Raw genomic sequence first — 24,828 nt, 5'->3', positions numbered from 1 at the left:
AGCTTTCATCTCCCACAGTGGGAGAACACAGAAGGCTGAGGCCAGGTTCAGGACTGTCATAAACTCAGGACATGTCAATAAACTCATGATGAAAATTAACAAACAATATATATTTTATTTATTTATTTATTTATTTATTTATTTATTTATTTATTTTTTGGGTGGCTGTCCAGTATAGGGATCCAAACCCTTGACCTTGGTGTTACAATACCATACTCTAACCAACTGAACTAACTGGCCAGCTACAAGTAATATATATAAATAAACACAAAATGCACCAAAACATAACAGGTTACCTTGAGTAGTGAAACTACTGGAGGTTGAAATTTTTGTCTCTTAGCTTATTGCATCTTTTGTAATTTTTCTATATTGATGCACTTATGAAATTAAAACATTAAAAATTTTTAATACTATAAAATGTAAGTTTCCTCATGAAAGTTGAATGGGAAGCTGTCACCCCAATGCTTTCATACAGCTTAAAATAAAGCAACAACAAAAACCCCACACTTAAGCAATTAAAAAGTATTATTGTCATTTATTATTTTAAACAAAATGTTTTCAACCAATTTGAAGCCATTAACTAATATCTAGTGAAGGTAAACATATTTGACTTCTAGACTGAAAACATGTGCTAAAAATCTCAGCTACAGCATCTATAAAACATGCACAGCTAACATCATACTTAATAGAGGAAAACTGAATGGTTTCCCCCTAAAATTAGGAGCATAACAAGGATGCTGGTCCTCAACATTTCTATTCAACACTGTATTAGAGGTTCAATGCAAAGCAATTTGGCCAGCAAAAAAAAGTGTCCAGATTAGAAAAGAAGACGTAAAACTATCCTTATTTGTAGATGATGTGATCTTGTATACAGAAAATCATAAGGAATTCATAAGAAACTATTAGAACTAGAGTTCTATTAGAAAACTATAAGAAAAAGAATTCAACAAGGTTGAAGGATACAAGATCAAATACAAAAATCAACTGTATTTCTATACACTAGCAATGAATAATCTAAAATGAAATTTAAAAAGTAATTCCATTCACTATACATCAAAAAATAGAATACTTCGAAATAAATTTAACAAAAGAAGTGTAAAACTTGTACTCTGAAAATCATAAACAACTGCTAAAGAAAATCTAAATAAATGGACAGACATCCAGGTTTATGGATCAAAAGACTTAATATTGTTAAGGTGGTGATATTTCCCAAACTGATCTATTACTGATTCAATGTAATCCCAATCAAAATCCCAGCTGGCTTTTTTGAGGAAATTGACAAGTTGATCCTAAATTTCATGTGGAAATAGAAGGGTCCTGAAAAGCCAAAACAATCTTGAAAAAGAAGAACAAAGCTGGAAGACTCATATTTCCTGATTTCAAAACTTACTACAAAGCTACAGTAATCAAAACAGTGTGGTACTGGCATAATGATAGACATAGGATGTAGTAAATAAAATAGAACTGAGAGTCCAGAAATAAACCATTCTATTTATGGTCAACTGATTTTTGACAAGGATACCAAGACAATTCAAAGGGGAAAGGACAGTTTTTTCATCAAGTTGTGGTGGGAAAACTGAACATCCACATGCAAAAGAATTGAGTTGGACCCCTACCTTACACCATACACAAAAATTAACCAAGAATCAAAGACCTCAATGTAAGAGCTGAAAATATAAAACTCTCAGAATGACAATGAGATAACACTTCACACCTATAAGGATGGCTATTATTTTTAGAAAAATGCAGAAAATAACAAATGTTGATAAGGATGTGGAGAAATAAGAACCCTCATGCACTGCTGGAGGGAATATAAAACAGTGAAACCTCTATGGAAAATAATTTGGTGGTTCCTCTGAAAGTTAAACATAGAATCCCTGCTGTATATCCAAAAGAAATGAAAACAGAGACTTAGATATTTGTACACCAATGTTCATAGCAGCATTATTCACAATAGCCAAAAAGATAGTAACAACCCAAATATCCATCATGAGATGAATGGATAAACAAAATGTGGTATATACATAGAATGGAATATTATTCAGCTATAAAAAAAAAAATTAAGTTCTGATACATGCTACAGTATGGAGGAACCTTGAAAATATCATACTAAGTAAAAGACACCAGTCACAGAAGACCCCATATTGTATGTAATGAATATGATATGCTAGAATATAGGCAAATCTGTAAATTAGTGGTTGCCTAGAGCTGGGGGAGCTGAGTGAGAACAGGGATTAACTGCTCATGAGTACTGAGCTTCTTTAGGGAGTGATGAAAATGTTCTTAAACTTCTGTGGTGATGGCTGCATAACCCTGTGAACATACTAAAAACCACTGAACTGTATATCTTAAAAGGTTGAATTCTGTGGTATGTGAATTATATCTCAATAAAGTTATTTTTTAAAAACTCAGCTGAATCCTGTCATACAAATCCTTTTATATAACCAGTGATGCACCATGATAAACTATCCCCAATAGTGCCTCACAACAGAAGCATCCTATTTATTCAGCATGGGAAAAACTACTTCCTCCCACCCACCATTTCAAATCAGTGTCTCACGCAAAAATTCTCAAAACTACCAGATCACTTCTTTACAAGGAAAGCCTCAGTTGTACTTTAGCTTCTAAATCCAATTGCATTTAGTTCTACTTCCTAGGAAATTTACAATACCAATCTGTTTACTAAGGTTAAAGCAATGCCACAAAAAGGGTGATCTAGGAAAGGCACTCTTGTAGGCTATAATTGCTCAGAGTAAAGTTTCTCAATCAGGAGGCCATGAATCTCCTAAAGTTGTATACAGAATATTGTGTGTATATTTTCTGAAAGGATCGATAACTTTCATCAGATTCTCAGAAGGGTGGCAGGCCCAAAAAGGAATAAGAATCAACGACTTGGTGCAACCAAGGCTGTGGTTTTGCATCATTTAATCTCCCTCACACACTTTTTTGGGAGGTAGAAGGGGGCATAAAATAAGGAAGCCATTGTTTCTCACAAGGTAGAGGAAAGAAAGATTTAAAAATTACAAAGCACACTGATGGAGTTTGGATGTGTTGTTCCCTCCAAAACTCATGTGGAAATTTGATCTCCAATGTGGCAGTGCTGGAAACTGATTGAGTCAGGGGCGGGATCCCTCATGAATGGATTAATGAGTGAGTTCTCACTCTATTAGTTCCCACGAGAACTCATTGCTTAAAAAGACCCTGGCACCTTCTTTCTCTCTCTTGCTTCCTCTCACCATGTGATCTGCTTGTACCCACTGGCTGCCTGCCACTTTCCGCCATGAATAGAAGCAGCCTGAGGCCCATGCCAGATGCAGCTGCCCCAGAATCGTAAGCCAAATAAACCTCTTTTCTTTATAAATTACCCAGTCTCAGGTATTTCTGTCATAGCCACACAAAATAGACTAAAACACACACACAATGTAAGTGACTACTTAGTACATGAGCAACCCATTTTTTATATTTCACTCAAACTCATGTCCAAAAAGTCAATTTTTTGGAAGATGTAAAAATGCTACATACACTCAAACAGATTGAGGAGACAAAATTCTAGATTAAATAGGGAAAAACACAGTTTTGCTTTTTTTCCTTCTAATCATTCCAAATAACCATTTATTTCTCAATTAAAAAAAAAAGATATAGTGTCAGGAGTGAGGATACACTGGTGCAATGAAGCAGTCTCTGCCCTCAAGGAGCTTACAGCATAAGAGAGTAGAATCATTTTTTTTAAGAGGAAGAAATGAGAAGTCACAATTTATTTCCGTTGCAAAACTGTTGCCCTCAACGTACCATCTCCTTAGGAAATTACGGATCTTCTAAAGCTTGTCTATTTTGAGACGTATATCATTTATTATAATACTTTGCAACTCAGATGATTTCCCTCCTAAATCCTATTTTACAGAGACCCAATATATAACACAACTTCTGGGACCTGATGTGTTTCAATCTGAAGGGAGTACTTACTTCAGTATGTGTCATGTACAAAAGGAAATAACAATAACTCTGAGGAATCTAAAGTTCACTCATAAAATTCCAGTTCCTCATCTTTACATTATTTTCATAGCTTAACTCATTAGACACATTAGTTAACTAAAGTTGTCTATAATCATTACAGATCTAGAAAACTACAAATCTTAAGTATTATAAAATAAAATCCTTTTTTAAATTGTAGATATCAAACATAACTTTAGTCTAAGAAGCAAGTAGAAAAAAATTCTACTGTTCTCTTAAAAATTATTTTGTAGTAACTGGACTACTCTTTCCCTAGTAACTAAATGCTTCACTAGTACTTCTCTTCCTTCAGAACCTATTTCACTAGTAACTACTTGCTTTCCATTTCCATCCAAGTAAACACTCTTACCTGATCATATTCTGAAGCACCAGGATAAAGAGGCCATCCCAGGAACAGCTCAGCTATCACACAGCCCAGTGACCACATATCAATAGCTTCACAAAATGGTAATCCAAGAATAATTTCAGGGGCTCTACCAAAAACAAAAATATCAGAAGAAAAAATAAATATTATTTGGGGAAATTAACTATGTTGACTAAGTTCTGTTTGGGCTAAAGGTAAATTTAGTTAGTGAAACTGAAAACAATCTTTGGTATACAATCTATCATCCAAAACTCTTAGGGCCACCTGTTTTGGAATTTGGAAGTTTTTGAATTTCAGAAAGGTAATACAAATTGTAAACTACATATTACATGATAAGCCCAATGGAGTTCAGGGCAGTGCCCCACAATCAAACACATTAATATTTCTGCAACAAAACACTGAGCAGTCATACTAAGTTGGCTACAGACTTTAAATAGCCTTAAAATGGTTCAAGTCAGGTCTTGCCAATAAATGAGTTTATATCAAACTTAGGAAAAAAATTTTCAGTTTTGAGAGCTTTCTGAATTTTGGAACCACAGATAAGGAATCACAGATTTTTTCTTTTTATTCTTAGCATCTTTTTAATTATGAAAAAAATCAATTAAATGGCCTGGTCAATAAATATCCCTCTATGACAGAAATGCCTTCTGAAGAGACAGTAGGTGACAGCACAGACTCTAAGAGCCAGTCTGTCAGGGTTCCAATCCTAGTTCCATCATTTACTAACCGTAGGCATGTTACTTGATCTGTGTCTCAGGTTCCTCACCTATAAAATGAAGACAATCAGAGTACCTACCGCATAGGGTTGTTGCATAGTTTAAATAAACTAATGGTGAGCACTATGTGTTAGACATAATAATAACTATTATTATCACGTTATCATTATTTTAAAACTTTAAACTCAAATAAATTTTAAAAAACAGAGAAAAAAGCATTGAACTCTGTGTGTGCTTTCAGAAATATACATGTCTTTTAATGTTCCAAGTGAAAAACATAACCTTAGAGAACCTTAAGGAAAAGACTAAGGTAATCTATAAACTAAGAGCTTTATATGTATGAACACACTAAGGTAAAATTATTATCCCCATTTATAAAGGAGAAAACTGAAGCAAAGAGAGACTGAGTTGGCAGAGCTAGAATTTGAATCCTCGCAGTCTGGCTCCAGAGTTGAGTATATTATACTATCTCTCAGTAAGTAAAAGTTAAATACACACCCATCTATATAAATCTACTGGACATAATAATGGTATACATGAACACTTTTAAAACTGTGACTAATATGAAGAGATAAATGGGTTCAAAAGAAATAGCTAACACTAATATCAATAATAATAATAATAAATGACACACTGCTTACTGTTATAATTTCTTTATAAACGTTGAGTCACTTAATCTTTATGACAATCCTCTAAAAGTATGTATTATAATTTTATGTCATCAGTTCTAAGATGCACATTTTTTCCTATTTTAACATCTCTGAAATTAAGAAGATTCTTGCAAATAAAGGTATATTTTAGTTTAACGGCAGTGCTTTTACTTTCTTAAGTGGTACAAAAATAATGTTGCATCTTACAATTAACGGCATCTTAGATTCCATGTAATAAAGTATTATCTCCATTTTACAGATGAAGAAATTGGGCACTGAGAGGTTAAGTAACTTGCCCAAGGCTATACAACTACTAAATGATGGTACCCAGGCAATCTGGATCCAAGATCTGAGCTATTAGGCACTTTATCATCTTCTCCAAATAATTTCCTTTCCTTCTTGCAAGTCACAGAATTTGAATCTGTAAGGACACTCCAGATCCAGATTCCTCAGGTAACAGGAGCTAAATGGAAAAACAGATATCTCCACAAAGAACCATCTAACTGGCCATGTCTCCTCATGGAGTGCCTAGGTTTCCCAAACTTTACTTTGAAGCATATGTGCTTATTGTTGCTTTGTGTGTATATGCGGGGGAAAGGAGGATGGGAAAAGGATTAAACAGGGAGGGCATAAAGATACTTCCCTAAGTAAGAATATCTTTCCCAAGTAATTATATATGAATAGTAGCCCTTAGAAAACAGGATAAACTGGGGTACTCTACAGGGTCTAAAAGCTTTCCTGATCCTTATACAGAAAAAGCAGAGGATCCAGGCCTGTTCAGACTTACACTTTTTGACAGCTATAGGTGAAACCACTAATGCCACCAGTTTGGGTAATATTTGATGTGAACTATAGTTTTTGTTCGCCAAAGAAACAACCCTCAAAAGTAATATTCTGTTGCAGGTGGTTAGAACCACCTATTACTGATAGAATTTTAGAGTTCAATTAAATCTCAACCATTATGGCATGTTTTTAAAACTGTATAAATTTGACAGGAGCATTAAGAAACTAGAAAGTAAGAGTACCCAGAAACAACATAAAAGCTTTTCTAAAACTAAAAAGGAACAAAATTTTTTACTCTCAATGAGCATCACTAATTTCCAAGTTCATGACAGTGCCAAAAATAGCTGGCTGGGGGAGTGCAAATGGTTTTGTGCCAAAATAAAAACTGGGCTTAGAATATTCCAAAGCATCCACTGGACAGCAGCAGATTGATTTTGTTATTCCTACCATACCAGGAAGACATTAAAAAGTCCAAAGGTAAGTCACAGGGATATATATGGTCAAGCTGTCCAATAACTTACTTCTTTAAAAAAGTAGCAATAATATGTGATACTTGTTAGTCTTCTAAAGCTTAAAGTTTCAGAGAAGTTAAGAAAAATACTAATTCAGCCCCCAAACCCCATTTAAAAAAAAAAAAAAGTAAAGACTGGCCAGTTTTTTCATTTGGTCTCACCCTGCTTCTAGAGTGACAAAGCAGCTAAGGATTTCCAGCAAAGCTCACTCTAAACAGCAATTCTACCACATCTACCATACGAAAAAGACAAGTATCAAAAGAAAAAAAAAAAAAAGCAGTAAAAACATAATTAGGCTGTTCAGTCCTTTCAGGGCTTTTTATGATTAGGGCCTAGAAATGTTAGATTTATCTAAATTCTAGGAAGCAAGTGACAAGTTATTTTCTCCTTTACTAAACAGAAAAGTATCATTAGAGCAAGTTCATTTCTAAAGACTGAATGTTTTAAACTCTGAACTCAGATTACAATTCTTAGAAATATTTTCATTATATCTTCCCCCTTGGCCTCCATTATTCCTCAGTCCCTCAATATATAAACTTTATAGACACTGAAACTCTGGTTCTACTTCATCCATATAATAAGGAGGCTAAGTTAGACAATTATTCTTCTAGGTCCCTTTCCAGCTATAGTATTCTAACAACTGGGAGGTAAAAAGATTATCGACTGAAGCAAAGGAAAGAAAGGAAAAAAAAAAAAACAAAAAAAACCTGGCAGTATTCACTTCAGTAGGAAAATGGCATTAAATGTGCTTTGGATATAGTTGGTCTCCTCTTTGAAGATACATCCCATCCTTAAAGAACAAATACTAAACCGGCTCTAATTACTAGAGCCAAGTGATAGAAATAGCCATCTCTGCCTTTTGATTTCCCAACTTCAAACTTCTTTAAGTTGAAAAATCCCTCCAAGGTCATAAAGCTTTATTTCATTGGCACCCAGAGCAAGCTGAGGTTAGGATAACTTAGCAAAAATCATTCTCCACTCATTTTCTTTTTTTTTTTCTTTTCCCCAACCGGTAAGGTGATTGCAACCCTCAGCACGGTGTGGTCTGCACCACGCTCAGCCAGTGAGTGCACCGGCCATCCCTATATTGGATCCGAACCCGCGGCCTTGGTGCTACCAGCTCCACACTCTCCCGACTGAGCCACGGGGCCGGCCCTCCACTCATTTTCATGAACACTTCTTTTTCTTTCTTCCTATCTCAGAGGCATCAAACCTACTTACTTACCAGATCGGGATGTTACATAAAGTCTAACTTCCTGCATCTGTGACTAAGTCAAACTGTAGTTTAACTGTCAGAGGAAATTAGATTGTTTGTCTAGGATAAACTGAACGTATGCTTTCCTTCTCTAAACCTTGACCTTCCATAAATAACAAAGTGATCTCATCTTGAATTAAAGGCTGGCTAGTTTGTTCAGACTGGAAAAGCATTGAGCTTGTAAGCATGGCAATCCTTTGTCCCCAAAACTCGAGCCCCAAAGACAGGAACTTGTCTTAGGAGTCAGTATATATTTACAGTGGGACAGAGAATAATATATGTTATTACCACTGCCTGAATCATTTAGCCATGCCCATAGCCAACAGAGACCACAGGATGGCAAATTTATGTCAACTGAAAATACATGGGCGTATTAGCAAGACAAAGCAACAAAAAAGAAGGGTAAGAAGGCGGCTAGCTTTGGAGCCAGAATGCTTCACCAGCCAAAAGGATTTCACAGGGGTGTTCTGAAAGACAAGAAGGTGAGGACATAATGGACTCTAACATGGCCACAAAACAACATGAAAGAAGTTTAAGAGGACCACTGTGGATAAAACTAGTGATAAAGAAAGAATGCCTGAGCTGCTATTCCATCTGTCTTAGGCTCATTATCAGTATTACTGTGATATGACAGAACACTCATGTTAAATTCTAAACATAATAAAGCCCTGGATACTAAACTTCAGTATACACATTGATTACTCACTAATATACAGAATGAATTCCTGTTTTTTAAGGGGTAAAACTTAGCTCCACTCTTATGGTCAACAACTAAATCGCAAGGGATTTATAGCAAGCTTTGTTGAAGATTATTTTTAAAAATCTGAGAATCTGGGCTGGCCAGTTAGCCCAGTTGGTTGTAGTGTGGTAACACCAAGATCCAGGGTTCAGTTCCTATACTGGCCAGCTGTCCCCTTCCCCCAACCAAAATTGAGAATCTTATATTCTATAATAATAAAACCAAAACTACTCAAATGACGACTTAAATTAAAAGGATAAGGAGGGGTAGCTGGTTAGCTAAGTAGGTTAGACAACAGTGTTGATAACATCAAGGTGGAGGGTTTGGATCCCTGTACTGGCCAGCTGCCAAAAAATAAAAAATAAAAATAAATAAAAGGATAAGGAAAGGGTATAAAGATCAGCAACCTAACACTGGTAATTATTCAAATGAATCACACATTAGAGAAAGCTAAACAGCCAGAACTATTTATGCCGCAAATCTCCTTTACCCTTTAAGTAAAAATTGCATAAATGACTGCATGAAATAATTCTTATCTCCTATTGCTCCCCTTTTTCAATTTTAAAACTGCTGTTACCAAAAGAGAATGTACTTCGTATTTGACAGAGCAGACAAATACTTAAAGAACACCTGTAGGCACTAAGTAGAGAAAAGACTGAGAAAGGAAGAGATGATTAACCCTAATCCTTCAGGTGCAATCTCCCTCTTACCTCCTCAGCACTCAGAATGGGATGCTGAGCTGAACTCTTCAGTGCACCTGTACAGTGTACTGTATACATGTACGTGGAGTCATGGTGGTGGTGGGATTGCTCAAAGGAGAGTATTAAAAGCAAATATAGTTACAACCTCAATCACCCAAGGCATAAATAAATAAATGGAGGTGAGATTCTCAAAATTAGCAAAGGTTGCCTAGGGCAACGTGAGACCAGAAACCAAAGACTAAGAGTTTCTTTACCTCGCTTTAAATAAAAAATGTCATACTTTATAAAATTACAAAAAGATAGAAATATATATAAGAATGGAAAGATATAATATCCTTAAGATGTCAATACTAATCAAAGCAATCCACAGATTCAATGCTATCCCTATCAAAAAAATCAGTGATGTTTTTTGCAAATAGAAAAATCCATGCTAAAATTCATATGGAATCTCAAGGACCCCAAATAGCCAAAACAATCTTGAAAAAGAACAACGTCGGAGGTCTCACACTTCCTGATTTCAAAACTCACTACAAAGTTACAATAATCAAAACAATGTGGTACTGGTAGAAAGACAGACATATATAGACTAATGGAATAGAAAAAGACAACCAGTAATAAATCCTTGTATATACAATTAAATTATTTTGACAAGGGTGCCAAGACCATTCAATGAGGAAAGGACAGTCTCTTCAGCAAATGGTGTTGAGAGAACTGAATAGTCACACACAAAAAAATTAAGTTGGACCCTTACCTTACACCATAAACAAAAATGGACTCACAATCAAAGACCTAAATGTAAAAGCTAAAACTATAAAAGTCTTTCAAGAAAACAAAAGGGAAAAGCTATGTGACACTGGATTTGGCAATGATTTCTTGGATATGACACCAAAATCACAAGCAACAAATGAAAAAGTAGACAAATTGGACTTCATCAAAGTTAAAAACTTTTGTGGATCAAACACTATCAACAGGTGAAAAGGCAACCTATGAAATTGGAGAAAATATTTACAAATCACCTATACACTAACTTCTAGAGTATATAAAGAGCTCCTACAACTCAACAACAAAAAACTCAATTCAAAAAATGGGCAATGGACTTGAATAAACATTTCTCCAAAGAAGATATACAGATTTCCAATAAGCACATTAAAAAATGCACACCATTAATCATTAAGAAAATGCAAATCAAAACCAAAAGAGATACCACTTCATACCCATAAGGATGGCTATTATTTTTTAAATAATAAATAAATAACAAGTGTTGGAAAAAATGTGGAGAAATTGGAACCCTCATGAACACAGCCTTTGTGGAAAACAGCTTGGCAGTTCCTCAAAAAGTTAAACATAGAATTACCATGTGACCTAGCAATTCCACTCCTTACTGTATATCCAAAAGAAATGAAACAGGGACTTAAGACACTTGTACTCCAATATTCAAAGCAGTATTACAATAGCCAAAAGGTGGTAACAACCCAGTGGCCATCAACAAATGAATGTGGTATACATGGAGTGTGGTATACATGGAAGAGAATATTATTCAGCCATAAAAAGAATGAAGTTCTTATACATGCTACAGCATGGATTAACCTCAAAAACATTACGCCAAGTGAAATAAACCAGACATACAAGGACAAACACTGTATGATTCTACTTACAGGCAATATCTAGAATGGGCAAATGTGTAGAGACAGAAAGTCAAACAGAGGCTACCAGGGCTAAGAAAAAGGAAGAATGGGGACTAATTGCTTAATGGTTACAGAATTTCTGTCTTGGATGATGAAAAAATTTTGCAAATAGTGGTGATGATTACATAACACTCTGAATGTACTTAGCATTGAATGGTATCAAATGGTTAAAATTGTAAACTTCATGTTACACAGATTTTACCACAATTAAAAAAATATATACATAGATGGCATTTTTTGAGTCCCTGCGTGGGTTAAAATATATTATTTTCACACATAATACAGAATTCTTAGTTCAGAATTTCTGTTTCCTCAAAATTTATTACAGGCATTTGACATGTTGGATGTATCTACTCATAAACATATTTTGTGGACTTTTTTGTTGTTTACTGCTTCATTCTTGACTGGATGCTTACATGATTTATATATAATGTATGACTATTAAAACTAAATATCAGACTCCTCAAAATTAATAACTAGGTAAGTTATTAAGTGAGATGCTGAGACACAGAAACACATTTAAAAAGCCTTGGTTATGATATAGTCAAAACTGTGTAATATAAAAGCACATTTAAAAAGCCTTGGTTATGGTATGGATAAAACTGCACATACTAGCATTTAAGTACTGTCCCAATAATTATTACATATTTAAAAGGCTGCTACATTAGAAGTATCAATCTAGAAATATGAATCACTAAATATGAGGTACTTGGGTCAAGGCCATTCTAGGATAACCAAATAAGTTCAAAGTATTATAGAGAATGTTAAAACAGGAAGAGACCGTAGCAATCATCTAATTCAATTCTCACTATTATAAAAGAAAATATAAAACAATAAAATGCTGTTAGAGTTAAACCTGGAGTTACTTCCAAGGCATTTTACCTGTCAAGATATGAGCTTGAAAATACCAGCAGCATATGTCCAAATTGTTACAAATATGTAAATATCTTTACATAAAGACTCTTTAAAATAGCAAAATTAGATGTAATGGTACTAAAGAAAGAAATAGACGTTATTATAATTCAAATCGTAACCACCTTCACAATCAGATTGAGCTAATTTTTCCAGTGCTAAAAAAATTTCGGAAATCATGTTACATATGGGAATGCCACACACATGGAATGAGCTAATACTATTTCTATCTTGGGATCTGTAAATAGTTACATAGAGCACTGTGTAATGTTTTTTAAATATTAAGGACAGATCTCTAGCCCAAGACACACTTTTGAGCATTTGCCACTTGCCTGTAGTAACGTGACTGTAAGTAGGTTGAACACACAGCTTTGGAAACATGACTAGCAGAACCAAAGTCAATGACCTTCACTCGGTAGGGTTGGCGAACTGGATCGACCAGCATTATATTTTCAGGCTTAAGGTCAGCGTGAATTAGACCAAGACTCTTGAGCTTCATCAAGGCTGTGGCCACCTGCTGTAAGATTGGTCTGATATACTTGAGTGGCAGTGGGCTAAACTTGTTCTGCTTTAGAAAATCGTATAAGTTCTGCTCCAGCATCTCAAATACAAGGCAGGTGTGATTCTTATGCTGAAAGCACTCATAAGAACGAACAAAATTATACTCATCAGCATTTTCACTGCTTAGACGGGAAAGAATGCTCACTTCAATCTGTCCTTGTCTGGCATAAGAAGGGTGGTTCTTCAAGATTTTAATAGCCACAATTTCCTTGGTGCTCCGCTTCCAGCACTTAGCCACCTGTCCAAATGTCCCCCGGCCTAAGAACTCCAAGACTTCATAGCTGTTTGTCATAGAACAAAGGATCTCATGCTGGACCAGCTGGTAATCCCCTTCTCCGCTGGAACTGCTACTCTTTGTGGTCACAGTGGTGGTCGTGGCAGCAGCACCCACCACAGTCCTGTTTTGCAGCATGAGAGGGGGATGTTCTTCTATGATCTGCACGCTACCGTTGCTATCAACTTCCTCACTTTTTCTTTTCAATCCACATTTTTGATATGGCTCAAGCAAAGAAACGTTGCTTCTGTGAGTCAGGGTCTGGCTGCTTTGAAAGGTTGATGTGGCAGCACTGCCCGAGCTATCAGCGGCTGTTACAACAATATGCTCTACTGCAGGAGCTGGGAGGAGAAGGCCCTGGTCGTAAGCAGGGATGTTGAAATTTGCTACCTGGTGAGAGGAGTTGGCTTGCCCTTGTGTGGCTGGGAGGGTTTTGCTGTGAGTATAATATTTGTCGTTGCTGCTCTGTCCTGAAACATCCCAGCCAGAAGGCTCTATTTTCAGTTTCTTTGCACTGCAGAAGGCACTGGATGACACTGATGGGGGGGAAAACACCTGCAGCTGTGATGCCATACCTACATTGAGAGAAAGAATTAGACCATAAGGATACAAGGCTTGGCAGCAGCATATACAAAAAACATTTTTAGTTGACAAAAGAAAAAAAACTATGATGTAATAATGTTGCTCTGCTCTCAAAAGCTAATTCAATGTTAACCTACATTCATAGGAATAGTGTCCAGAATGTGCTGGACAAAGTGAAGGCTATCTACTCTGCTTAGGCCATACATAAAATAGTGTTCAGCTCTGTCTACTACATTTTAAAAGTACCATTGATAAACTGACCACAAGCAGTAACCAGGATGATGAGAAGGCTAGAGTATCTTCTGAAGAAACAAGGAAAGTTATTCTTAGAAAAATATGGAGGGAGTGAAAATAGTCCAGCTTTCTGTTCCTGAATATTCCAGACACCTCAAACTCAAAAAGCCAAAAGACTAAACCCAAAGCTATTTTTTCAGAATGAAGTCCAAACATTTGACATAACATACAAGCCATTTCATATTTATCTACTCCCTTTGCACCCATCTGATCCTTAGGTGCCTTGGGGCTCTATATTAATCCCTCTTCTCTTGCTCTACACTTTCCCCCTTTTCAATAATTATTCCCCAGGATTAGTCATCTGCAAAAGACTCTAAAATCTCTATCCCTATCTCCTCTCTCTCTCTGGAACTCCAAACCCTATATCCAAATACCCACTTGATACTGCAACCTGGATAGCTCATAGTAGACACCTCGAATTTAACATGTTCAAAATTAAACTTATGAGTCTCCACCCCATCCCCAGTTTTCTGTCTCAATTATGAGGTGCCACCACACACCCAAAGCCTCAAACCAAAAATCAAGAAGGCAAGGAGCCTCAAGTTCCTCACCTATGCAATGGTGGCAATACCTACCTGAAGGGGTTGTTCTGAGAATTAAATGATTTAATACAAGTAAAGTGGTAATGCCTGGCATACCATACATTTAATATTATCCTGACTCATTCTCTCTCTCATTCTTCCACATCTAATCTACATCTTATCAATTCTATCTCCCAAGTACATTTCAAATCAGCCATTTTTCTCTACACCAATTCGCACCATTGTAGTTCAAACTACCAGTAACCTCCAAACTAATCTCTCCTTAAAGACATTCAGGAGATCTTGGCTTTTATTTATTTATTTATTTATTTATTATTTATTTTTTTATTTTTTTGTCTTTTTGTGACCGGCCACACCGCGAGCGCACCGGCCATCCTTATATAGGATCCGAACCCGCGGTGGGAGCACTGCTGCGCTCCCAGCGCCGCACTCTCCCAAGTGCGCCACGGGGTCGGCCCGATCTTGGCTTTTAAACAATGCAAATCAGATAACTGCTCCAGCTTCTAAACCACCTCCCCCCACTCCCCCCCAGGGTTTTCAACCGGCCTTAAATGCTGCCCCCCACATTCACTCCCCTCCCAACGCATTCCCACAGCACTCTGTTCTTCTTTTATAACTTGAAAGTATTATTTAATGCTACCTTCCCAGGTACAGTATAAGTTCTATAAAGACAGGTACCATCTCTGTTTTGTTCTTTGCTTGTACTAGTAGAACCCACCACAGACTCTGGCAATATATGGACCCTCAATATTTGCTGGATGAATAATTTGACCCTTGCCTACCAACCTCTTATCTACTACAATTCCCTACCACTCATATCAAACTGCAATATTTTCAAATGCTTGGTTATTGGGGTTTTTTTGTTTGTACTCTTGCTTTTTGTGTGTGTGTGTGTGTGTGTGTGACCGGTAAGGGGATCGCAACCCTTGGGGTGGTGTCGTCCGCACCGCGCTCAGCCAGTGAGGGCACCGGCCATCCCTACATAGGATCCGAACCTGCGGCCTCGGCGCTGGCGCCACTGCGCTCCCAGTGCCGCACTCTCCAGAGTGAGCCACGGGTTCAGCCCTGTATTCTTGCTTTTTAATGTCCTTCCCTCTTTGATCTGTGTGGTCCTTGAGCTATGGAGGAAGTCTCCACTCCAATCCACATAGTATAATTTTATTAGTCATAGCAGAATAAATACACACAACCAGAAAGGAAGGAAACATGACAAAGGATGTTACAGAACATCAAAAAGTAATGTGTACACTTCTTTGTGCCGGAATACAAGTAAAAACCATCTGCACTGGACTAGTCAGCTGGAAAGAACAAATTCTCAGCCTTCAATTTCTAAAATGTGGTTTGAATTTACTTTAAGCAAGAGTTTCCATAACTTCTGTGAACCTTGAAGAGAAAAAAGCACAAATTAAAAGCTAAAGTTAGCACAATTTAACTGTGAGGCTACAAATTTACAAATCATCTTGTCCTACCTACATCACTGACACAATACCAAATACAATAAAAGAAAAACCTGAAACCAAGCAGCTCCTTTACAAAATTTATCTATTAAAATATATGCAAAAGTATTTCTTCTCATAAAATTGAGCCAAATTGTTGAACAATGAAATGAAGCAAATTTTCTAAATTTGTTTTTCATAATATCTGTTGAGCTGTTAATTTTAACAATCTATACAAAAACACGAACACAAGCTTTATGTTACTAAAAGTATTTAGTAAAAGAATCTGAATAGAAAATTTGCAGTTTGCAGCAACTGCCTAGGAATAAGGGGTCATAAAGCAATAACACTGAAAAGAATTCATGAAACGTAATACCAAATTTTTAAAAATATGCTCTAACTAAATACTCTTTTTTAAAATATTGCATTTACCAGAGTAATGTTACTGCCAGCTTTTTACCCAATAAACAAAATAACAGATACTGATGATTTCAAATGTTCACACTGGGCACTGCAAAAAGCACAAGTTCTAGTACATTTTTCAGAATGTTTAAGTACATAAATGAATATAATTCTTATTCAGAAAGACAAACTTAAACCACCCAATGGGAAAGGATAACCCAGAATTTCACTGGTCTTATCCACGGCAAGGGTATGCTGTACGAAAGCCAATAACAGACCACCAAGACTCTTACAGTGTGACTGAGACTCATCCTGACCTCAACTAACACAAGGTGAGAAGAAAACACAGAATCAAAATGACCTAGAAAAATCAACAGCCACTTATTTATAATCTACTCTAAAATTCAGCTAAAAATAACAACTTCTAGACACTGGATGAAGACACTATGTTCCACAAAATTTGCCTTTGCAAATGGGGAGGCAATTCTCTTCCTAGGCAGAGCCCTCTGAAACAAAATTATGGAAGAGAATTAACATCTGTGGAAAACTTTCTATGTATCAGACTCTGTTAAACAAATTACAAATATTTTCAATTCACATGAGAATAGCTCCCAATAAAGTTATTTCTGACTTCCTGAAAATGTTGCACCTCTTGACTCCAGCAATGAACTAAGTGTTTTTATTTCCAACCTGACTTTCTAAGGACTTAACCATCTCAATACAATGACAAATTTGCCCACTGCATTAGTCTCAAACTAGAACTGATAGGCAGAAAGCTACTGGCACTTGTACTTGGTGCTAAAAAGAGAACTGAGTCTTGCAAGACTACAAGGCTTTCAAAAAAAAAAGTCAAATTAACAGCTTCTGCATTCCCTGGCATGGTCACATCTATTTAACATCATTTACTGAGTGCCCCACACTATAAGCACTATAGGGAGGTAATCTTACAGATTTCAAATGTTATAACCCTGAATGGAACAGTTGGTGTGACAACCAAGGTAATCATTTTTCAGTGTTTTGTCCTTAGCCCCCAATTACTGCCTTCTTTTCCCTGACACACCAGTAATAAATTCCTGCTGCTTTTCCTCAATGTCATCTTTGCCTCTTTAATACAACTTAACAACTGGTAACTTAAATAACCTCAAATCAGAACTGTATATTGATTTCTTCCTCTAGCACTTGTCCTCAGCTGACATGTACACAGATGTATATATTCTCCATCACACAATCTGATATATAGAGTACTGTTATCATTAAAGTAGATAAATAAGAGCACATGTTCCGTAAAAATAAAGCAAGACAAATTTGCAAAGAAAATTCTTTCACCAGAACGCCTAAATATCTCTCCACTTAGTTTTCTCCACCTATACTGCACTATTCCAGACTACTTAAACAGCCTAACTGGTCTCCCTCAAATTGTACTCTCATGCCCACTTTCTAAGCTCCTCTCTCCCAATTCATTCTTGCACTTACAACTGAAGCTTTTAAAAATGCACATCTGGAAAAAAAAAAATGCATTACCTGTCCCCCACAGGTCCAAAATCTCTAAGTTGGATTACCAGGTCTTGCAAGATCTGGACCATCGTTATTTTTACAGCCTTGTTTCATCCACTCTTTTCCCCAGGCACTCTCTCTTCCAGTAATACTAAGATTCTCTGGGTTCCTAGAGTAGGCCTTGCTTTCTTCCTCCCTAGTGCCTTCACACAAAATGTTCCCTTTGAACTTCATTTTCCCCTTAGCCTTTTCTTTTCCTAACTTTTTTTCCCTTCTATAGAAAGCAATAATAATAATAATAATAATAATAATAATAATAATAAATAACAATAATTTATTCCAAAAGATGGCAGAAATAAAAAATTTATCCAGAAAATATAGTTTGGTTTAATTCTACTGGGACAGATCTTCCCTCTGAACATGCTTGTCTTGCAGCAGTTTTTAAACACTTTGCTGATTCCCATGATGTGAGCAGGCAGGAGCCATCTGCAAAAACAGATTCCAAGGAGAAAGTAACATATTTCTCAGAAGAATAACACCTTCTATCTCAAAATAGTGCATAAACATTTTGTGGAGTAGACACAGTTTAGGTAAGTAGGCACATCATCCGTCAAAGTGTAAAAAAAGGTGAAGGTAAAAATGCTGCACTGTAGAATAACATTCAAATGTGGTGTGAAAGGGGGAGGGGACTTAGGGAGAAATTGGGTAATGGACACAAAGAATAATTACGATTTGTAATAATCAATATGCTAATAATCCTGATTTCATCATCACATATTGCACACAAATACTGATGTCAACTCTGTACTCCACCAATATGCAAAATCAATTATGTTTTGATAAAAACAAAAAAATGTTGTGTGAACATTTAAGGCAGCTGATGCCCAAAATAGGTGCATCAAGGAAGGTGATGTGTGTTTGGAAGTGATTTGGCATCTAGAAGGAATTCTCTTCGTGATCTCAATGACAGCACTGTAGAGGGTGTGTTCTTCCCTCAAGGCCAGTGATACTTCAGATACTAGATGGTTTCATTTTTCAGCTGTGGTCCAAAGAGAGGGGGTTTGATTTGGGCCAGGATTGCAATCAGCCAAAAGAGATAGCAGCAAACTGAAAAAGTCATCAACATGGTGATGATAACTTCCTGGTTAGGACCCTTAGGAATGAACCAAGGCACAAGGAAGACCTTGAAACCCCAGGACATGCTCATCACAATGAGAGGCCCATGGGTGAGCCTTTTGTATTTCTCTTTCTATCAGCAGGAACCCATGGAGACCCAGCTTCCACCATGAGACAAGACCCAAGGGATGACAGAGCAACAAGATGGAAGGAACATGGATCCCAGAATGATCACATACAGCAGAGCTGCCAGCCAACCTAGAATGCTCACTTCAACCTAAGACATTTACCTCAGGTTGTTACATGAAAGAGAAACTATATTCCCTCAGCTAGATTATCACTGAGTCAGCCTTAGGCTGACAAGTACACTCAGGAAAGTCTTTCCCGGGCCACTTCATATTAGGTTAGGTTCCCTGGAAAAGGCTCCTATGGCACCCTCTACTACTGTTTTGTACTTACCACACTTGTATTTATTTATTTCATTTATTTATATAACAAGCATATATTGAATACCTACCATCTGTCTGCCAGGAACTGTTCTAGATACAAGAGAGAATAGCAGAGTTTAAGATGAATGAGATCCCTTATCTTCTTGAGTTTACATTCTTATGGAATACCCCCTCCCACCCCAAGGAAACAGCAACTAGTGATAAGTGCTATGAGAAAAACAAAACACAGGATGTGAAAGAGATGGGTGGGAAAGGGGACTCCATATTTGGTGGTCAGGAAAGGTCTTATAGGGTGGTACCATATCAGCTGAGACCTGATGGTCAAGGAGGAGCCATTCCAGTGAAAAAGAACAGTGGAATGCAAAGACAGGAACATTCTTGGCCTATTTGAAGAAAAGACTAGTGTGGATAGAATGGAACAATGGAAAAAGTAGTAGCAGAACCCAAGGAGGCAGACAGCGACCAGATCACAGGCCGCTCTGGATTTTATTCTAAGTATGACCATTTGTAATTACTTATTTAAAAGTTGACTTCTCCTCTAAACTGCAAGTTCCATGAAGACAATCCTGAACAGTATGGTAGGTGTCATAGTTGGTTGTTTGGGGGTTATTTTTAGCTATCACCAGCATCTATCACAATGGCTGGCATATATCGTACTAAATGTTTGCCAGAATGAATGACTATAAAAAGATCACATTACCTCTCTGTATATGAATGTAAAAAGATCTCAGAAGTCATTCTTACTATGTTAGTGAAATTCTCACATGAGATAGAAATTACAGTCTCTCGTCTGCAAGAGAATATATATATTAATGTTCTAAATATAGCAATGCAGAAGAAAAAAGTAAGCTTGAAATCTTAAGGACACCATTTGAATCAAAATTCCCCACCCCCTTTCCTGTAGTACTTACTTCCTACACATGGAACTGTATGACAAGCCAGTTCCCCAACTGGTATTGCAAAACTAGGGCATGTTAGGGAATTGGTGCTGTTAGCTACCGGTAGAGTAACTCTACAATTCTATGTAATTTACAGCCATTTAAAACAACTTTCTAATATTTTAGTAAATTGGCTAAGAAGTGCTTTCCTTCTAGGCAGGGTATTTTTTCCTAAATTTCAACAGTTCTCCTAGATTTATTTGGAACAACAAATGTATAGCAAAAGAACAAAGGAAAAGTAAGTGCTTTGTGTTTAGTAAAAAGTTAAGATTTTAGTATTGCACTGGACGGTCTACAAGGTCTATAAAGTTTAAGATAAAGAAAACTACCTTGAGGAGTTTCCAGCATAAGGAAAAGGTCAAATTAACAAAGCAGAAATCAATACAAAACATATAACAAAGCAGAAATCAATACAAAACATAAACAACACTAAGAGAGGGGCCTGTTAGATCAGCCAGCAAAGGCCAAAGGAAAACAGGACTTAAGGTAACAACAGTGTGGCAGATGGAAGGTGGAAGATGTTCTTTCTCCAGAACGAGATGACTTTTGCCAGTATGCCAAAGGATGTGGGAAAATGAAAAACTGTGTAGAGTAAGGAGATGTATTTTATGGAGCAGAAGACACTAGCAAAAAAAGTACAAGGACTCTTACTGATAAGAGGGACTTTAAAAGAGTCTTTCTAAAACCTCCTAATTCGAACAGGAGAAAAAGGAGACCCAAAAAGGCCAAATTTAGCACAGAGTTAATGAGTAGCAATGCTGGCAAAGAATGCAGGTCTTCTGATTTTTTTTTCATTAAGCACTCTGGGAAAGCCCTGTACCAGGTGCCCTTAAATAATCCAAAAGAAATACATAAGTTGCCCTACCTTCAAAGAGCTTAGAATGTTGATGCGGTGATATGACACACAAAAAAAGAAAGAGAAAAATATAAAACAGGATGTTAAAAAAAAAAAAAGAAAGAAAAAAAAATAGGATGTAAATTTTGTGTGTGTGTGTGTGACCGGTAAGGGGATCGTAATCCTTGGCTTGGTGTTGCCCACACCGCGCTCAGCCAGTGAGCGCATGGGCCATCCCTATATAGGATCCGAACCCGCGGTCAGCGCCGCCGGCCCAGATGTAAATTTTTTAAAGTGCCAAACTATGCACTACAGAAATACATTGGGCATTTAGGAGCTAGGTTTCAACCAAAAGGAAGACTGGGGGGGGGGGGGGGGGAACCAAAAAGCATATCAGTGATCATTGAAGTGGTACATGAAGGAAAGTGATCTTCATAATGTGTTCAGAATGGCATGAAATGTAACAGAAAAAACTGGGGAGAAATTAATAACAGTAAATGTTTTTTTAAAAGACCTAAAAATATATAAATTGCTGTTATACAGTCACGAAAATGAAAATGAAAATAAAAGGGCAGATGGCAGATCAAGCAGCTCATGTTTACAAAATTACTTCGAATTACGAAAAGACCAGTTACAATACATAACTAACAAACTGCACAAATTCCAAGGTAAGAAGTTTACAAGGCAGGTTTGGCTCACTGATTTCTACCAACAAACCACTGATGGAGTTGTGCTTATAAAAACAAAAGCACAGAATAAAAGAATTTTATTTTCCAGAGAATTGTGAACTTTGAGATTTTTTTTTTCTTTTAGGAGGGGGTTCTGGTTTGGTTTTAAATCTGAAGTTACCAATCAACTTGCTCTAAAATCCATAAAACGACAATGTCCAGAGACAGGAAAAACTATTCATTGAAGGTATCACCAGCAAAAATGCTTCTTGCCAACCAGAGCTGGTATACTCACAAGATCTTATTCATTATTTTACTCCTCCAATGCTTTACTGGCTTGGCTACCTCCAGTTCCAACCACAAGTACTTTACCAAAATATCCTTCAAGCTAGGAACAGAATCTTAAAGTCAATAACACCAGTATCATAACACAGAACCCTGAAATAATTACATGTAAAGATCCAAAATCACCAGGTGAATAACGATTAGGTAAAATGACTTGTTAGTAGATTTTTAAATGTTTTACAGAAAGCTTTAGGTTTCTATATGAAAAAAGCTGGTAATGGTTTGCACTCTCTTTAATCTAACCAAAAAACAAACAAATAAAAAAAAAAAATCCCTACAGACCAGGAATCAAAAATAGCTTTACACAAACAAGAGCAAAATTGTAGGCTTTGCTGAGGGAATCAGCCACTTAATTTAACCCCATTTCATCAAGAGCAGGAAGCCATGCTGCTGTTTTCATCAGTTACTTCTAAGAAACAAAATAAAGGACAGATTGGGATGGAAGAGTCTATAATTTAAACTAATATTTTGATGAGATTTCTGAGAATTCCCAAATCGTCACTCATAGACAAAAAAAGAGCATCTAGGGCTGCCTACAACTGAATCAGTGGTCAAGTGGAGAAAAGGCTCACTGGAGCTTGAGGTTGTTTTTAACCCCTTCCCTATCCCCATCTCCCTCCCCAAACAGGAAAGAAAGCGCGCCCAACGTAAACACAGGCCATTGCTCACAGTTCGTCACCACAACAAACTGGAGGGTAGACCAGCGCTCCTGGAGACCGAGCCCCAGGTCTTAGTTGCTAGGCAAGAAAAGAGACTCATCCCCACAGACCTATGAACAGTGTGGACCTTACCCAACAGTTCTGGTTGTTTCCCCCCCTTTCCCGTTTTTCTTTTCTTTCTTAAACGAAAGCTTTGAAAGTGGCGACAGGCAGCAAAAGTTTCCCTTTGAGCCAGACCCCTAGATCTGCTTTGCCCAGATATACATTAGATGGGCTGGTCCCACGTAGTCTCCACCATCATTACAAATTACAAACCTAGCGATTACAGAATATCGGCGGAGAGTGTAGGAAAGCTTCCACACCCACCCACCCCCCACCGTCCTCTCCAGACACCGCTTCCTGGTCCCCAACCGCACAAATAACCCAAAACCATGGTGATGAGCAGAGCCGTGAAATACACACGCACAAGCCACACACTAGGAACCTGCCACGACAGCCGGGAAAAAACCGGCCGGGTGAGGAGGAGCAAGGCGGCCGCCTGTCACTTGAAGACAACAACACGCCCAGGAGACAAGTGGCAGGAGACAGGGGGAGCTGCCCCGAACACAAGCCTGGAGCCTGCCCACTCTCCTGGGAAAGCAATCCCTTCCGCCGCCGGGAACGGCCGGGCCGCAGGACGCGGAGCCCGGTCCCGGGCGGGGGCCCGCTGAGGGAGGCTCCCCCCGCAGGCCGGGAGCCCAAGAAGAGCCCGCGGCCGGCCCGGCCCCACCTCGGGCAGCAGACGGGAGGTCTTCCCCGCCGAGGTCCCCTCCCGTCCGTAGGACTCACCGCCGGTGTGTCTGGGTCTCAGCCGCGAGCTGGGGCTGCAGTGAGGAGGCGGCGGAGGAGACGAGATCCGGGGCCCCGCCGCCGGGTCATCATACCCCCCGCGCGAGCCGGCCCGGGCCCCGGCCCCCGTCCCCCGGAGCCGTCCCCGCGCCCGTCCCGCGGGGGGAGCCTTCTCAGCCTCCCGCCCGCTCCGCCACCCGGCCCCTTCCCGCCGCCGCCGCCGCCTCAGCCCCGCGCGCTCCCGCCTTGGCCTCCCGCTGCCGTCCGGGGCCACCGCCGGGCCCCTCACTCCGCAGCCGCCGTTGTCTCCAGACCCGACTAGCAGAGCGCCGAACGGCCGACCCCATCCGGCCCGCCCCGCCTCGCCGGAACTATTCACCCGTCCGCGCCATGACACCTACTGAGGCGGAAGTGCCGAGGGGCGGGCCAACTAGGTCGACTGCATAGTACCGATGGCGGTGGAAGCGGGTGGACCTTCGTGGGGAGCCCGCGTGGGCCGAATGCGGGAGCCGGGTTTCCCGCCCCCTCCGCACAGCAGACTCCGCGGCGATTTAAAGGTGCCTGATGGCGATAGGGGATCCAGCTGTAAAATGTCATTCCAACCAGTGTGAGATCACCACAGTCTAGTGTGACACCCGCAGAGATTGGGCAGCGCGCGGGGAAGCAGTGCCTACCCCTGCTGGTGAGGATTTATTGTTTCGTTGCCATCTAGAGATGTTCTAGCAGTGTGACATCCGTTCACAGAATCTGGAAGCCTCCTTGTACATTAGGAACCCCTTAGGGGACTCTCCCATTGCCGTCTTGGAAAACTGTGTTTGCATTAGGAAATGGGAAAGAATAGCTGTGCTCTAAACCCAACCCCTCAAAACATGCAGTGAACGAATGCTAACATAATTTTCTTGTCTCTACCAGAAGTTAAGAAGATTGGGTAGTCAGGAAACAGAACGCGTTGGGCACGACATTCTGAGAAAATGGACACTGCGTGAAAACTAGGTTATCCTAATAAAAAGACAGTTGCCATCTTCGGGCGTCAAGAGATTCTGTAAGACTTCAGATATACCTCTTGCGGTGTAAAAT

At 38.5% G+C, this 24,828-nt stretch overlaps 1 protein-coding gene across 2 annotated transcripts in view; it reads right to left on the bottom strand.

The window, feature by feature from the left end:
• HIPK1 (homeodomain interacting protein kinase 1) overlaps nucleotides 1-23,924 on the bottom strand; it is a 48,454-nt gene extending 24,530 nt beyond the window's left edge. For both annotated transcript variants that reach the window (XM_063104273.1, XM_063104274.1), the window contains exons 1-3: nucleotides 23,752-23,924; nucleotides 12,661-13,738; nucleotides 4,361-4,484 (exon numbers count right to left, since the gene is read on the bottom strand). In XM_063104273.1, coding sequence (XP_062960343.1) covers nucleotides 4,361-4,484; nucleotides 12,661-13,736 — 1,200 coding nt within the window. In that variant the 5' untranslated portion in view covers nucleotides 13,737-13,738; nucleotides 23,752-23,924. The remainder of the gene's footprint in view (nucleotides 1-4,360; nucleotides 4,485-12,660; nucleotides 13,739-23,751) is intronic.
• Between the last annotated feature and the right edge of the window lie 904 nt (nucleotides 23,925-24,828).

The sequence above is a fragment of the Cynocephalus volans genome, chromosome 8 (assembly GCF_027409185.1).
Source record: "Cynocephalus volans isolate mCynVol1 chromosome 8, mCynVol1.pri, whole genome shotgun sequence".
NCBI classification, from domain to species: Eukaryota; Metazoa; Chordata; class Mammalia; order Dermoptera; family Cynocephalidae; genus Cynocephalus; species Cynocephalus volans.
The sequence above is the reverse complement of the archived record's forward strand: the minus strand, read 5'-3'. Positions and strand labels throughout refer to the sequence as shown.